The sequence below is a fragment of the Rissa tridactyla genome, chromosome 4 (assembly GCF_028500815.1).
Source record: "Rissa tridactyla isolate bRisTri1 chromosome 4, bRisTri1.patW.cur.20221130, whole genome shotgun sequence".
In the NCBI taxonomy this organism is placed as follows: Eukaryota; Metazoa; Chordata; class Aves; order Charadriiformes; family Laridae; genus Rissa; species Rissa tridactyla.
Window position 1 is genome coordinate 10,400,700 of NC_071469.1, and position 16,601 is coordinate 10,417,300.

Genomic DNA, 16,601 nt, shown 5'->3' on the forward strand with positions numbered 1-16,601 from the left:
TTTGTCCTGGGTTTATTGTACCAATATAAAGTTTAGAAATGCTGATGCAGGAATTCCTACGGACTTCAGGAAATAATCTTTGTACAATGTTTTTCCACACTGTGGGCTTCCACAGGTGGGTGCTATATTTTTTATGTGAGTAAATGGAGACCAAACAGAAAGTGTTATCAGTGGCTTTACTTGGAGGAGATTGCAGTGCATCCACCACGGACTCTTTACATCCTTACATATATGAGGGTAATAAATAATATATCATACATGCTCACAGGGTGTGTTAGATTGCCTCGAGCAGCAGCCTCCAGTTTTTGCCTGCCTCTTGGCCCATGGATCTGTAACGCGTTAAGAGCAATTTTTCTGTCTTTGCTTGCTTTAGCCTGGTAAGTTCTTCTGGCCACAAGGATTATTAGAGTGCCACAGAATCAACAGCCCAAGATACACTTTTTGCTAATAAAATATCACGTGTGGACTAACAGCCCAGGATACAGCACAGTTATCTTTCTGTCATAGTGTCACCAGAACAAACTCAGTTTGGCCATACTGGTTTGGGGTATTTCCCCAGGGCAGAGGTCTTCTTATTTATACCTGTCACCACAGTACACCACTCTGAGAGCTTCCTTTTCAGCTCATGATGTAAAAATAACATGGTCTGTGAACTGCTCTTCCCTCCTGCATTCATATAGGCTCCTTGGTGAACCCTGTGCAGCTGAGGACACGAGGTGCTCAGATAACAAAAAGAACAAAGTCTATTTCTCATAGTCAGAATTTGGAGGCACAGTTTGATCTAGTACTTCTTACTTTTTGTGGTAAATCATACTACTCTTGTTGTAAAACTGTTCCAATCGCTTTCTTGTTTTGTGTCTCTTCACAGAGCGATGAGGTTTTAACAGTCATCAAGGCAAAAGCGCAGTGGCCTGCCTGGCAACCTCTGAACGTGTAAGTAAGTAGGGAATAGTATGTCTCAGTAGCCTTGTGTTCAGCATAGGCTAATGGACTGCTCTAAACTCATTGTCTCATATAATCATTTGCTCTTGTAAAGAAACGATCTAAAAATATTTTGATAGATGAGTTTTTAATCTTTTTTGCAGTTTTTTGCCAACAGTTGCTTCTCTCGTTCTTTCGTCTTTATCATCTCTTCATTTTTTACGTGCTTTGGTTCACTAACTGTGACAGGAGAAGGATTATCCCGTGGAGTTTGTGCTTTCAATGAACAATGATATTTATTCAGTGCTTGCTCAAAAATGTATTGTGCTATTCTACATGTAATATTCTTTAGCATCCTGTGTCACGCACTATGACGACGCACTGTGCCAATCCAGTAATCCACCAACAAAAAACTCCTAAGGGACTAATTCTTTAAAATGCTTATCTGAAACACTCTGTGATAGCATCACGATCCTGATGGTAGTGTAACCACAGTTGTTTTACCAAGTGAGACAGCTAAATAGGTTCCCAGGATCCTAACTCTCGGCTCTCTGGGACTTGGCAGAAAAGAGGAGAAAACTCTTCTTTCAGGATACTCTTGAATTTACTGGTTGTCTTTTGGGGGTGGTGGTTCCTGCATAACTTATCTGCGCTTGGCCCAAGATTTGTACTAATTATCCAGGCCCAAATCAATGAGACTTACAAGAAGTGACTAAAGATGAGAAGCCAGTATAAGGGGTCACCCCATTAGCTGAGAGTCAAATTAAGTCCTTGGAGAAGCAGGGCAATTAGTTTACTGCAAGACTGTAGGGAGCAGGGAGTCCTGTTTCCTCTGTAAAAAGTATAAGGGAAGCAGTTAGTGGAACACCGTGTCTGGTTTTGTCATCTGTATTTCAGAAAGTATGTCAAAATTTGGAGGTTACTCAGAAAAAAGCTGCAAAAGAGTTCGGTTTTTAGAAAACATCCTGTACCATAAGAGGCTTAGAAGCTCTTAAGCAGCTTAGGACTTAAGCCATTCAGTTTATCCCCTCCCTGCCTGCAAAAAAAAAAAAAAGGTTAGGAGGTGAGCACAGCTTAAATAGTGAAAAGATTTCTGATAGCTGATCCCTTTTTAATCTAGAAAAAAAACACCCCTATGAAATCCCTCGTAGCACGGAAGCTAAGGAAATCCGTGATGAGGAAGTTCTCACTAAAGGTATGGGAAAAGGGTTTAACAGTGTGACTAACCTTCAGTGCAGCTTACCTGAACGTGAGGTGGATTGTCCATCACTTGAGTATATTCTAACCTGAGACAGAGTTGTGGGCTCTGCACAGGAATTGTGGATTAGGCTTTTTTTTTGGCTGGTGTTATGATATTGGCGACTGTAATGGCATTCTTTATTTATGGTCTTATTTCCCTGAAATTTTCAGTATTTCGTTTTGGTAGTGTTTGCCATGTAGTAGTTGTGGGTAGCATTTTTTTTTTCCTTGCTGCCTTCTTTCTATTCACTCCAAACACTTTAAAATGGAAACTTTTGTCCGCTTCTATGTGTGTTCTACTACTGAGGTCTCTGACTGAAACAAGCCATTTATTTTACCCTTCCAATTTCAGTTACTTTCCCAAAGCAACATTTGTGTATGGTGTTTCTGTATCAAAGTGAACAATACTGCTAGGAATCGATTGCTCTGTGTGCTTGGAAGGCTTTGGCATTGACAAGAGAGCAGGTCTGTACTTTGTTCACAGAAAGATGGAGAGAGGATCTCCTGCTCCAGAGTCTCAATCCATCATCTTTCAAATATACTGAATATATTCCGTAACAGAATCAAAGCTAATTAAAGTATGTCGCCCCTGGTCATAATAGCTAGTTCACCACAGCACTGAGAAGCTTCACAAAAAAGCTGAGAGTGAACAACTTCAGGTGCTTTCTAGGCATATTCTTTCACAGACGTGCCTGCAAATGCTTTTGCAACATCCTCCAGATGTTCTTCTGGTTAATTCTTACCTTTTTTATATGGTAATTCTCACCTTTCGGTAACATCAAAACCTTGGTATTTGTGCTTTGAATTCTGTGAGGGTTCCCCTCACAAATGTTCCTTCACTTTACCAGTGGTGTTAGATTTTTGGCTTTTTAAATAATTTTTTATCATATTTTGCCATGATGTCCTTGGTTTTGATTCCTTTTAAAAATATGATCTAAGCTTCAAAAGAAGACAAACTTTTCAATAGACATTAATGTCTGGTGTTAATTTCCCATTTGCTGTTATGGATGGTCCTTCTTGGAATTCAGATCAGAGTTGTGCAAGTATTGGATAATGACTCCTCAGGATAACCATTTGGTCTATTATTATGCATAACACAGCCATCTTACTAATAAAGAATTGACTAAAAGTCATGAATAACCTTCTTTTGCATGATCGTTAGTTATATATCTAATATATAATACAGTGTGATAGTGGTGCCAAAGTGGCATTGCAATATGTCATAATAAGCGCAGCCTAAAAACCTTCCTGAATGTGTTTTACAACAATTATGAAACGCATAATACTAGTAAGCCAATTTATGAAGGCATAAACTGTCAAAAGTTGGCAAATTCAGCCTGCTCACCCCTTCAGAGTTTGCCTCCCAATTCCATATAGTGATTTTTATTGCTATCCCTATCCAAGTTACAGTGCCAAGTTAGTTACAGCGATTACACTTAAAATCAGAGGGAGGAGGGGAACAGTTGCCTGCAAACCTTGTGGGAGGGCTGTAAGAGTATTGCTCTATTTGCATGCTGTTGTGGAGAATGCGGGGTGAGGCACCGCAGACACCAGGCTGCCACCCCAGGTGAACGCGGTAGCCGAGAGTAACGACTGGGGCTGGAGCGCAGGGACAGTCACAGGGGTGGTGGCGGGCACTGTCATGGAGGGGAGAGTTAGGGGCTGGGTATTTGCTCGTTGCAGGCACCAGCTGAGTCAGACCCAGCCCTTTCAGGGGAAAAACGAGAGAAAAGAAACTGGATGGGGGCAGGCACCGAGGCTCAGCACAGCTCTGGGCACCAGCCCCGCTGCCCACGCAGGGAATCACCAGCCAGCCAGGACAGGCACTGCGCCTGCCCGGTGCTCTCCCATCTTTCCGTAACAGTGAGGGTGACAGCAGTGCCTCCTCTCCTTACAGCGGCTGTAGCAAGGCAAGCTGCTAATTGTTGCCCTCATCTTGAGCAGTTGGTGAGCCCTTGTGTTTCCACTCTGGTCACCTGTAATAACGTGTGAGAGGATGGTCTTGGCCAGGCGCCTCTCACAGATCCATCATTGGAGATGATTCATTCATCATTAAAAGGCTTTTCTTCTACTCCGTCAATACCGGTCAATGAGGCTGTGACTCCTGAGGCCACTCGTACCTCATTAAGTAATGTTTCAAGCTCTGTGTGGACTGAGGGCATGAAGTGTCTTTGTCTAAATCTGATGGTGATGCCAAAAGGCTTTGGTTCATGACACCGGAGATAAGAGAAATATAACTGGGAGCTTTTCTTCTGCCTAGGGAGAAGCAAATAGAGACTTCTCAGTGGAGATCTAGTGGCACACAGTGCCTCCCCTGGGAGAGGTCTTTGGCTTCAGACATGAGTTCAGGTGCAAGAAATTACAGAAGGGGCTGGGACAAGTTGCCAGCCCTAAGCAGGAAATGATAAAATGACCTTAAGTAATTTTCTCAAATGCTTTCTGTTAATTACAATTAGTGCTAATACACTTCAACGTATTGTCATCTCCCAGTACAATATAATGCTGGTGAACCCATATCCTGCCATAGACTTAATACTTCACTGTCTTTTATCATTCCTCTCCTCAGTTCCTGTATGTTCCTACTCTTTGTCACTGTTTTTCTTTTTTCTTCCTATCACTTATCTTCATTATCCTCCATTCAGTTTCTTATCCAGGGCACCAGCATGCAAAAAACTCTGCTGAGTTGTTGCAAGCAGGGCACAGTTTTGGGTGATCTTTGTGAACTAGTTTTATGGTTGCCCAACCAAGAGCAATGTTGTAAGCATGAGAAGGAGTGCCAGACAAAGTAATAAAGCATTTTGCTTTGCCTTATTCTTTGTATTACCAAGTTGTGTGGCTGAAATTCTGACTGCAGGGAATGCGTTCTTCCTTGAGTGTAATGGTATCAGTATACAGCATGCTGTCAAATGAAAGTAGTTTTTCTTATCTTGCTTGTATAAACAAGAGCACAGTGCATTGCTCCCTTCCTCTCAGCTGTGTTTCAGGCAGAGTCAAATTTTACTTCCATATTCAGCTGCAAATCGTTGGCCTCTCACAGTAGGGATGATAAAATACAGCAAATACAGATAGTACAGCTGGTATCCAAATCTGCGTATCTGGCACCTGTAAAACAATCAAGCCACGACAGAAGAATTTTGGGATAAGGAAGGCAAGACTTTTAAAGATAGCATGCATCAAATTCCACAGGAGCTACTACCTTTAAAAATCTTGCCTTGCGTTCTCTTACCCCAAATACATCCTTTTTTTTTTTGGCTGTGTTTATTACACCTTTATTTTAAATCCAGATGTCTCTATTGTGACACACCCCCTTTTTCATTCAACAAGCATTTTTACCTAAATAAGAGCGTCCCGGGATAATCCACCAGAAGAAAATAAGCACAAATCCTGATCAGTTAGTCCCACCCTATAATGTGAGTTACAGAGTCAGTTACAGAGTCATAGAATCATAGAATGGTTTGGGTTGGAAGGGACCTTAAAGATCATCTTGTTCCAACCCCCCTGCCCTGGGCAGGGACACTGCCTGCTAGACCATGTTGCTCAAAGCCCCATCCAGCCTGGCCTTGAACACTTCCAGGGATGGGGCATCCACAACTTCCCTGGGCAACCTGTGCCAGTGTCTCACCACCCTCACAGTAAAGAATTTCTTCCTGATATCGAATCTAAACCTCTCAGTTTAAACTGTTACCCCTCGTCCTGCCGTTGCACTCTCTCATAAAGAGCCCCTCCCCATCTCTCCTATAGACCCCCTTTAGGTACTGGTAGACCCCTATAAGGTCTCTGTGGAGCCTTCTCTTCTCCAGGCTGAATAGCCCCAACTCTCTCAGCCTGTCCTCATAGCGTAGATGCTCCAGCCCTCTCATCATCTTCATGGCCCTACGCTGGACCCGCTCCAACAGGTCCATGTCCTTCCTGTGCTGAGGACTCCAAAGCTGGAGGCAGTACTCTAGGTGGGGTCCCACTAGAGCAGAGTAGAAGGGCAGAATCACCTCCCTCGACATGCTGGCCACTCTTCTTTTGATGCAGCCCAGGATGCGGTTGGCTTTCTGGGCTGCTAGTGCACATTGCCTGCTCATGTTGAGCTTCTCATCCACCAACACCCCCAAGTCCTTCTCCTCAGTCACTGTCGGGCACAGGAAAAGCTGTCAGTTCCACCTCTTGGCATGAGCTGGATTGTTTTTAACATGGTGAAATCCAAGCCACGTAGTGTTGTCAGGGCACTTGCTGTTTTTACAGCTGCCTGTTTTTTCACAATCGCTATGTCCTCTGTGATTCCTCACCATCAGGGAAAGGCATTATCATACGTGTATCTTTCTTTTATATAACAGCACGTTTGTTGTGATGGCTGGGGAGTTGGAAAAAGCAAATTCTTCAGGTGCATCTCTGATATTTCCAAAATGGCAGGGCCTCCAAGCCAAGATACCACATCAGAACAAGGAGTATCTTTTCACCGTATAGCTCTCAGCTCTCTGAAAAAAAAAGAGGGGAATTGAAAATGGATAGTTGGACAGGTGTCACACATTAAGAGACATCTCTTTGGGTAGTTTCTGGCATTTCAAAAATATGTCCAGTATAAGTAAAGCTCTTTCCTAATATAGGCAAAGGGAAAAGTATGTGAATGGCAATTCTTGTGTCTAATCACTTTTTTGTAGGTCCTGTAAACCAGGAAAACATTCATCCCTGTGCAACACTGTGGAATATGGACTTCCATGTACATATAGCGTAACACTGATAAATACAAACATGGATCAGACATAGGATGGAAATTACTCTCCAGTATGTCATGTATTCCATTATTTAACACTCAGACCTTATAAATTCTTAAACACCTGTACAGATAGTGTGTCTTTCCAATTATTTTCATGTGTTAATTCTGGCTTTTCCTGATACATAAAAAGGCAATATTAATTTGAAAAAAAAAAGTAATTGAAAAAGTCGCTTTAACTTTCTGTTGTAAAACCTGTCAGATTCTAAAAAACTGGCAAGAAGACCACACTTCCCTGCATAAATTAACTGCCTATTTCCCATTCCTTTCCTGGTGGAATTTCAGTCTGCGGCCCTAGCTAGGAGAAAGAATATGTTTGGATAGGGGTCTCCAGCAGTATCATTGTAATTTTTATGAAGCACATCATGCGTATTCTAATTATTATTTTTTCCAGTTTGCTTGTTTATTTTAGGTTTAATAAGTCAACCTATAGACAATGTATTTCAATGCAGAAATTCAAGATATTTTATCCAAGAAAATAGCATAGTGAGAGTTCCTGACATTAAATGTTGTTTTTTTCTGAAATATTCACAAGCATTACTTTTCATATTCTTCTCTCATTTATTTTTTTCTTTTGTGCAAAACCACCACTGCTTTCCGACCTTTTTACCTCCTCAGTCCATTATTAGTTACAACCAATGCACATCGAAGTGATAGGCATTTTTCTTTATTATATTTCTGAACTATCTGAAGTCTGGAAAATTATCCTCTCCTTCCTTATGTCTCTCCTGTTTCCATTTCCCCGTGTTGTTTGCGTGAGTAGTCATGGTCCTGTGGTTTTCCTCTGCCACCTGACTGTGCACAGAGCTTACTCTTTTTCTCGTGCATTTAAGCAGCTCTTCCCCATTTATTTGGGGATTACCTGAAAATACTCCAGTAAGCACTTGACGGTGAAGCTTAGCAGAAAAGGAGGCCTATTCGTTTACACTATACATGAATAGAACTATTTATTCCAAAGAGTTTATAAATTAGTACGGTTCCCCCATCATCCCCTACAAATTATCCCATCAGTCCGCCTCCATTTCAAGTTTTACATGTCCTTGGTATCTTAGTCTGACTACAAAGATATTCAGGCTGGTTTTCCTGTCTTTCGAGGAGGATATCAGAAAATGTGACAGGATACTCCCAAGTACAGTTTTCAGCATGAAGACAGATAACCTAGCTAAACTGAGGAAGAAGGCTGTTCCAGAAATCAAACAAAGTGTATTCTATAGAAAGGGGATGGGAAATGCAAAAGTGCTCTGATCCAAAAATATGTTTGAGTTGATGGATCATACTAGCTGGAGAAAAAAATGCTGACTTATTCTTTTGCATTTTCCTTCCTTTGTTCTTGAGTGAAAGCTCTTTCAATCTTTACTTCCAGAATTCTTCTGCCACAAGTTGAGCAAAAAATGGTTTTGTATGTTTTGATCCTGCTACGCTCAATTTGCTATGCCCAATGAGTCTTCATTACAGCATTTGGGAATTGAAAGCCAAGCCACAGATGAGTAGGGAATTTCATCTGTTTGGAGTTTCAGCATTTGTTTGTTTATCATTTTGCTTCTTTTTTTACTTAATTTTTTTACCTTTTGCTTTCTTTACTTTACTGTACTTTCCTGCTATCCTTGTGCCCAGTGGTCAGGCAGTGAACAGCCTGCCCAGGGAGGTGGTTGAGTCACCATCCCTAGAGGTGTTTAAGAAACGTCTAGATTTGGCACTTCAGGGCATGCTCTAGTGGCAGAGATTGTAGTGGGGTTTTTTGTGTGTGCATGGTTGGACTTGATGATCTCAAAGGTCCTTTCCAACCATGACAATTCTATGATTCTGTGATTTAGGTCATTGAATGATTACTTAGATGTTCTTAGAAGGAGAACCATTTAAGTCAGAAATGGAACTCTTTACTGTCTTCTGAAAGATAATGAAAGAGTTCTCTCTCCTCATCTTACGCTTCACTGTTAAAGATCTCATTTTATTATGTCTGATATTCTACTCTTTACAACTCACACAGCCTTAATGTGGTTTTGTCTCACTGATAAATATCCTTGTGCGAAACTACCCAAGGTTACATATACAGTTGCATACTTGAAAGAAGTCTTCAGCAGGGGAAACAGCTTCAATAATAACAATTTGTAACTACATTAATGTTACCGATATTACCTAACCCGTTCCGTCAGATGGCAGAGAGCTGAAACATAGACATTATCCATGTAAACATGATGAACTTCGCCGCTGACCTTCTCACACGTTGCGAGTTTTGTGAGGTTCAAAGAGAGATGCTAATTTACAAAAGAATATTGGCAGGCATTTAGGCAACCATTTCCTGTAAACACGTAATTCTAAAACTTTCCGTTCCTGAAGTGTTTACATACCTAAATAGCTATTAGTAACATTACTAAACGCATAAAAATGCAACCAACTTTCAGCATTCCCAAAGCTAACTACATTTTCACAAGGGTGAGAGGACCTCTGTTAGGCAATAGGTCACAACTAAATCATATTAACTTACATTATTTAGTCATTGCCCTGCCTATTTTATCAGTGACAGCCTAATCTGACAGAAATCTTCAGGTAGACCTTTCAAGTGAGCCACACACCCATATGGTCAGCGAAATAAAGGGTAAAGAAATAAATTCTCCAATATGGAGAAGACTCGCCTGGAACTTGGAAGGTCTGGGTTTAATTCTCCTTTCCTCCTGGCCAGACTTGAATGGTAACGTCTATCTCTGGATGTGAAATTCAAAACAGCAACCTACACAGCGAGAGCCCTTTACTGTCACATATCATGTTCATCTAGCTCAAGCTTCACTATTTTGCATGGAATGATTAAATATTTATTAGCCAGAAGAAGAAAGCAATTACTAGGATTTTCCCCTCAAGTGAGGAGAGACAGAAGAGTTCTCTGAAGGAGATTAATCTCTAAAATGTTTGGTAAACAGTGAGTTAATCAGCTTTGTACGATGGGGAAGAGGTATGTGTGGAACAAGTACAGCTCAGTTGCATGTTCTCATTAATTAGAAATCACTCTGTCTTTATTTTGTGGCACTTACGGAATGATGATAGTTTTTTCAGTTCCGTGGCTGCCTTGGAAGAGAGACTGTTCCTGGCCAACAAAAATATTTTGTTCTCTTTCCAGGTTTTTAGCCTTTTCTTTTTTCTTTTTTTTTTTTTTTTAACACCTTCACATTACTTAAAACAGAATGCATGAATTAGGTAATTTTTGAAGAGAAAACACTTAGATTTGTCTCCTTTTTTGACTGATATTTACTGAATTCAACTTAAGAAAAAATGTTTCTGTTCACCCAGAAATACACTTTTAAAATAAATGCTAATTTGCTTAGATCTAGTTGAAATTGATTTTCCATTACTTGCTTAATTTCTGTGTGATGGAAATAGGACAAAATTACATACATTTGCGTTACATTCATAATAAATGGAGTCGTTTTTTAGAATGAAGATTTCAAGTAGACGTTTCCTTTTGTGTTGTCCTATAAAATAAATATGTTATTTGAGGAATCTTTTTAAGATTTTCTGAAAATCTTTCAGAATTAATCTTTTTTTAGGATTTATTTAATCGATCTTTATAGCTATCTATCTGGAGAATTTGAGAAATTAATTTACCTATTCATCTATGTGAATTATCTGCTTCTTTCTAAACTGCGTATGTGTGGATAAAATGTATGTGCACGCATGCCGCAACTAAAGCTGGCATTTTTCCTTTAATAAGACCTATATAAAAAATATTTGTAGGCTGCATTCAAAATCAGTACCTTGTTGTGCTGCCTACATTTGGAGTAATTTGTTTTGGAGAGTTAATGTGGAGACTGTTGGAGGAAAAAGAAACAGGTGCATAGAGTAGTTTCCTGGCCTTGATCAGTGATCTTACTAGACAGAAAAAAAAAAAAAAAAAAAAAAAGATTTTTTTGTTTCTCCTTGTTTACTTTTTGCCTCTGATTTTGGTAAAACCAAGCTAGTGTCAACAACTTGCTTATTCCCTTGTATCATGTTTTAATTTTGAGATGGTTCACTGCAGTTAATTATTATAAATATTAAGGTTAAAATAATTAAGCAGTTTATGCCAGCTACATTTTTTAAGGCATTTGAGATAGGGTCGGTATGTGCTGAAATTATGTGTGACAGAGCACGGGTCTGAGCCAGCCGAGCCAGTCTGAACAAGAAGAGCAGAGAAGGTGCAGTTGCGCAGCCTTTGGACCCGGTTAGCCCCCAGCATCTGTTCAGAGGCCTCGGCACAAACCCACACCGACATCTTTGCTGCCAAGTCTTGCATCAGCTGCTGCTTGAACACGCTAAAATCAAACCACCTTGTATATGACTGTATAGAACCATAGAATGGTTTAGGTTGGAAGGGACCTTAAAGATCATCTAGTTCCAACCCCCCCTGCCATGGGCAGGGACACCTCCCACTAGACCAGGCTGCTCAAAGCCCCATCCAGCCTGGTCTTGAACACTTACAGGGATGGGGTACCCACAACTTCCCTGGGCAACCTGTTCCAGTGCCTCAGCACCCTCACAGTAAAGAATTTCTTCCTGATATCGAATCTACATTTACCCTCTTCTAGTTTGAAGCCATTACCCCTCGTCCTATCACTACATGCCCTTGTAAAAAGTCCCTCTCCAGGTTTCTTGTAGGCCCCCTTCAGATACTATATGCTATAATTGCACCTTAAGTGACCTTCCTACAGAAATGCGTTCACTTCCTGTAGGGAATGATACACTTCATGTAGGGACTTCTGTAGGGACGGAATGTACAGGACTTAAGCACAGCCAATAGTGTGTGTTTGGAAATCCACAAAACCAAAATATGGTCCATTTAGCCATGTCATTAGAAAATTAGCCCACCTGTTAGCAGAGCCGTTATCCCGGGGATGATCTGTGCCAGGAAGAGGATTGTTCCATTCCCTTGTCCCATGTCCCATGCTGCCACCAGCTGGTTCAGCATGGACGTGTCTATGCACTGAACCCCAACACAAATCTCACTCACTCTTTTCCTCTGGAGCCAGACGTCTGCAGTGTGTATCTCCGAATCCCAATGTCAGAGCCAAATGCTGTTCTCTACTAAATCTATATTAATCGGCACCAAGAGGGGAAGATTCAAATCAATGCACCTTTCAGCTTTGATAACAGAGAGGCTTTAGATAAAAAATAATGAAATGCCCAGAGCCCTAGAGACCAGAGACCTGACAACGTCTGTGAGTTAATTCTGTGAATTAGTCTTCCTAGGGCACCTTATTAAGGGTTGATAGAATTATTCGCAAGTACCACCCTAAGCTCCTCATAGCGTACAAACTAAAATGCATTTAAAAGTACCTACTAATTTTCTTTAATCATCTTCAATAGAGAAGTCGGGGGGGTTGAATTTTGCAGTCGTTCCAGTTCCTATCCATCCACTTAAAATATTTCATATGAAATGAAATTGTACCTTTAGTTTTTTTAAAATATTATGTAGTCACAACAGTTTTGTGTGATGTCTAGGTGACAATTTCTGAGATTAGTTGCTCACTTTCAGTTACGTGACTCTTCCTGTGCCATTAAGAATGCTGAAATGCTTTCCCGCCCTGCCCTGCAATGCACTGTCCATATTTCAGAACGTATAAAAATATACATCAGAAATTAATAAATTACTCGGTTGATTAATTAACCAAGTCCTCAGACTACCCATCTGAGAATTAAAAACAAGACATGTTTGAACACGCGTACTTGTATTTGGGGTTAACTAGCATTCCAAATGGCAAAATACAGACTGAACTGCAATTAACCATCTGTAATGGGCATAGTTTAAATTTTATTTGTTTTTTTCTCCAAAGTGATAAGAAAAGCTCGCATCATAGTCTTTTAATCATCTATCCCCTGTATATGATTAACATTTGATTATACAAATTGCTTATAAACACTGTTCCACCTAATGATTTGAAAAATAAATCATGCATGTATAATTTCACCTAGTGTGCCTGAGAGTCAGCAGAGGGTTATATAGAAATAAGGAAGCTTATTATTTATTGCTACTTCTTATATTTTATAATGCTCATCTTTCTTGCATACTTCTTAGACATTTTCTCCTAATTGGTTGAATGCTGCATTTATCTTTACGTTGGTTGCATGGGCCACTACTTGTTATACCGTGGGTGTAACCTGGTAGCTTCAGAGCGCTTGTGGTACAGTGGAACTTTGGTGGCTCTGCGCTGAGGGAGCTGGGGTTTGAAAGGACCACGCAGAGGAGTTTACAGTCTGTGCTAAAAAACCCCATGCTATTTTGGACACCTGTCGTGTTTTCATGTTACAATAGATTTTTGGAAGGCATTTTCTTTCCTTTAATACAGTAGCAGAATTGTGAATAGTATGGCCCTTGCAGAATATATTACATATTGGATCACTATATAGAATGCATTATAAAATTGATAGCAGCACTACTGCAGAAGAATCATGGAATCATAGAACCATAGGGTTGGAAGGGACCTCTGGAGATCATCTAGTCCAACCCCCCTGCCAGAGCAGGGTCACCCAGAGCAGGTTGCACAGGAACGCGTCCAGGTGGGTTTTGAATGTCTCCAGAGACGGAGCCTCCACCACCTCTCTGGGCAGCCTGTTCCAGTGCTCTGCCACCCTCAAAGTAAAGAAGTTCCTCCTCATGTTTAGGTGGAACTTCCTATGCTCAAGTTTGTACCCATTACCTCTTGGCCTGTTGCCGGGCACCACTGAAAAGAGCCTGGCCCCATCCTCCTGACACCCACCCTCTTAAGTATTTATAAGTGTTGATAAGGTCCCCCCTCAGCCGTCATTTTTCCAGACTGAAGAGACCCAAATCCCTCAGCCTTTCTTCATAAGAGAGGTGTTCCATCTTCATAACCCTTTGCTGCACCCTCTCCAGCAGTTCCCTGTCCCTCTTGAACTGGGGAGCCCAGAACTGGACACAGTACTCCAGATGCGGCCTCACAAGGGCAAAGTAGAGGGGGAGGATGACCTCCCTCAACCTGCTGGTCACTCTCCTCTTGATGCACCCCAGGATGCCATTGGCCTTCTTGGCCACGAGGGCACATTGGTGGCTCATGGTCATCCTGTTGTCCACCAGGACTCCCGGGTCTCTTTCCACCGAGCCACTCTCCAGCAGGTCAGCCCCAACCTGTACTGGTACATGGGGTTATTATAGTTCTGTAAGGCTCCACAAGGACACAGTCTTTACTCACAAAGTTCAATAGTCCTTCAATTTTAGATTATTTCCTACCAAAAAAAAATCAATTAATATCTATACTATGGATAAATTCTTCTGTCAGCGTGCATGGTAATGCCATTAATGTTAGTTGGTTTACTCCAAAGCTAAGGTGCAAATAATTTCAGCGGTGTGTAACTATTCATTTAGCATATGGGACAACTTAATACATTTGACTTTCGTCATGTGAGTAGTTATGTAAATATGATTTGTGAGAGTACAGTCTCTATACAGTAAAGTGGATAGCGTGAACGGTTCAAAAAGAATAACTGATTAAAAATGAAACTTAAATAACTATCATGCTGAGACAGTGTCAAATTGTTGCCTGGAGCAAACATTAATGACCATTTTAGGGATTCTTGGTAGGAAGAATAGCTTACGGTGTTAACTGCAGCTAATAGCTTACAACATCAACAGCCCTTTGACCACAGTAGTGTGAACATTACTTGGCTAACACATGGCTGGGGAGTTGGCCATAAAAACCAAGCCAGTCATTGCCATTATAACAGCAACGTTACTGTACCCGTAGTGCACTGAATTCACATCAACATGATTTTCAATCAGTAACAGCTGAATCCAGGAAAATAAAACTTCCAGCAAAGAAAATAATTAAATTTGTACAAGCCTGTCTCATTGATAACAAGTCATCATGAACAACTGAAAATAAAAGGATATAAAATTGCTAGTAGCTAAAGCGTGAAGAATTGAAACAAGCAATAGGCTGATGAACTGTCTGAGTTACAAATTTCTTCTCAGTGACTTGCCATTGTAATGAAGTGGGATGAGTGAAATGTGGTTATATTTGACATCTCACTGAATCTATGTTATCCTAAAAGAAAATATATGATTTTTTTTTGCTGAAGAATTATGATGGGCTTTTCTCTTGACAGATGAGTTGATTTAAATTTTGAGATGCTTGAAAGTATTTTTTAAATCCTTAAGTGGCTCTCTCCAAGTACAGATACGCTTTTATAAGAATAAAAGTTGTAATGTTGTATTGTGTGGCCTATATTTTGCCTTAAGTAGGTGCTCTGGGAATATTTTCTGAAGATTTTGTGTGAGGTATGTCTTGTCTAAACTTAAAAACCTACTTTAATTCTATGGTGAAAGCATTACAATCTCTATGTATTTATAACCGTGAAAACTCTTCACAATGAACAGCTATCTCAGCTCCCTACATCCGTAAGAAATACACCGCAACAGGAGCGGATCCACAGAGTGAAACAGTCCTGAGGAGGTGTCACATTTTGGGGACGGGAGATGACTTTGGGTGGCCGCCACGCTGGTCACAGGGAGTGTGGCTGCCTGTGGGCAGCAGGAGCACAGGGTTAGAAGCTCCAGGCTAGATGGATCAGAAAGAAATCAGGTCTGCACTCCAAGATCGCTCCGGGATATGAACCAAAGCACAATGGGAAATTCACCTCTGAAGTGCACCTCTGATCTCGACTGAAACACCCATATACTTGTATGGGATGCTGCGCAGTGTCATTACACACGTTACAATTCAGGGCTGGCACAGAATAGCCGAAAGTGATTTCAGGATTTGCCTGAACAGAGGAAAATAGCATGCTCAATCATTTTCTTGTCTGAGTGAATTTGACCAATGGATTCATTTTTTTAACAAGTGCAAAATGTGGGAAACATTATGTATCAATTATAGTTCACCGCGTAGGATACTGATTACAATACCTTGCATTCCATTGGTTTAATTTCACTACATGTGAAGTATTCACACTGAAATTTTCATGCCAAGTTAGAGGAAAATACAATGTCTTACTTATGTTTAAAATGTTATAATAGGTGTTTAACTATGAAGGTCTTGTATTGCCATCTTTTGGAAAAATGACTTGACAATCAATGAATTGAAGAACTCATCCACATCTGACCAAGTTTAATGAATGTACAGAGGTCTCAGTATTCCTGTGATCACTTGTTAACATCTGGTAGCTCATTATTTCTTTAGAAAGTGACCCTATTTGAGATGCCATGTAAAGCATAAACGGATGAACAAAATTTTTGCAAAAGCCATACTGGGAGCCAGTGAAATGCAGTGAGAACAAAATCAGAAAGCAGAGCTCAGGCTGATGGGGGAAACATTTTTGGAGTGAAGCCTTTTGGAATGCACAACCATTTGTAATAGTTGCAAGAGAGATATTTTTGTGGAACTGCAGGAAGAAGTGGAGGAAAGCAGTACGTGTGAATTGGCATTTGCACACTCTATCATGGCCAACAGTATCACTCTTGCAAGAAGTAATCAGAACCTGAGTTTAAATAACACATAGCCAGATGTAGATGTGAAATACTTATTCTTCAGTGATTCCACAATAAGTGATACTTTCCTTGCATTAATTATGAGTAAAAATTTATATTGAAGTCCTAAAACTAAGAAATGGTCCAATTCCAACCAATTTCCTTAGAAACTAACTTCTTTGAAGTAAAACCTTTCGTAGGAAATATAGGAAAGGCAAAAAGAAGCCA

General features: G+C 40.6%; 1 protein-coding gene across 1 annotated transcript in view; it reads left to right on the plus strand.

Moving 5' to 3' along the window:
• SPON1 (spondin 1) overlaps positions 1–16,601 on the plus strand; it is a 201,216-nt gene that overhangs the window by 165,582 nt on the left and 19,033 nt on the right. The window contains exon 7 of the mRNA XM_054201316.1: positions 869–933. Within this exon, the coding sequence (XP_054057291.1) occupies positions 869–933 (65 nt within the window). The remainder of the gene's footprint in view (positions 1–868; positions 934–16,601) is intronic.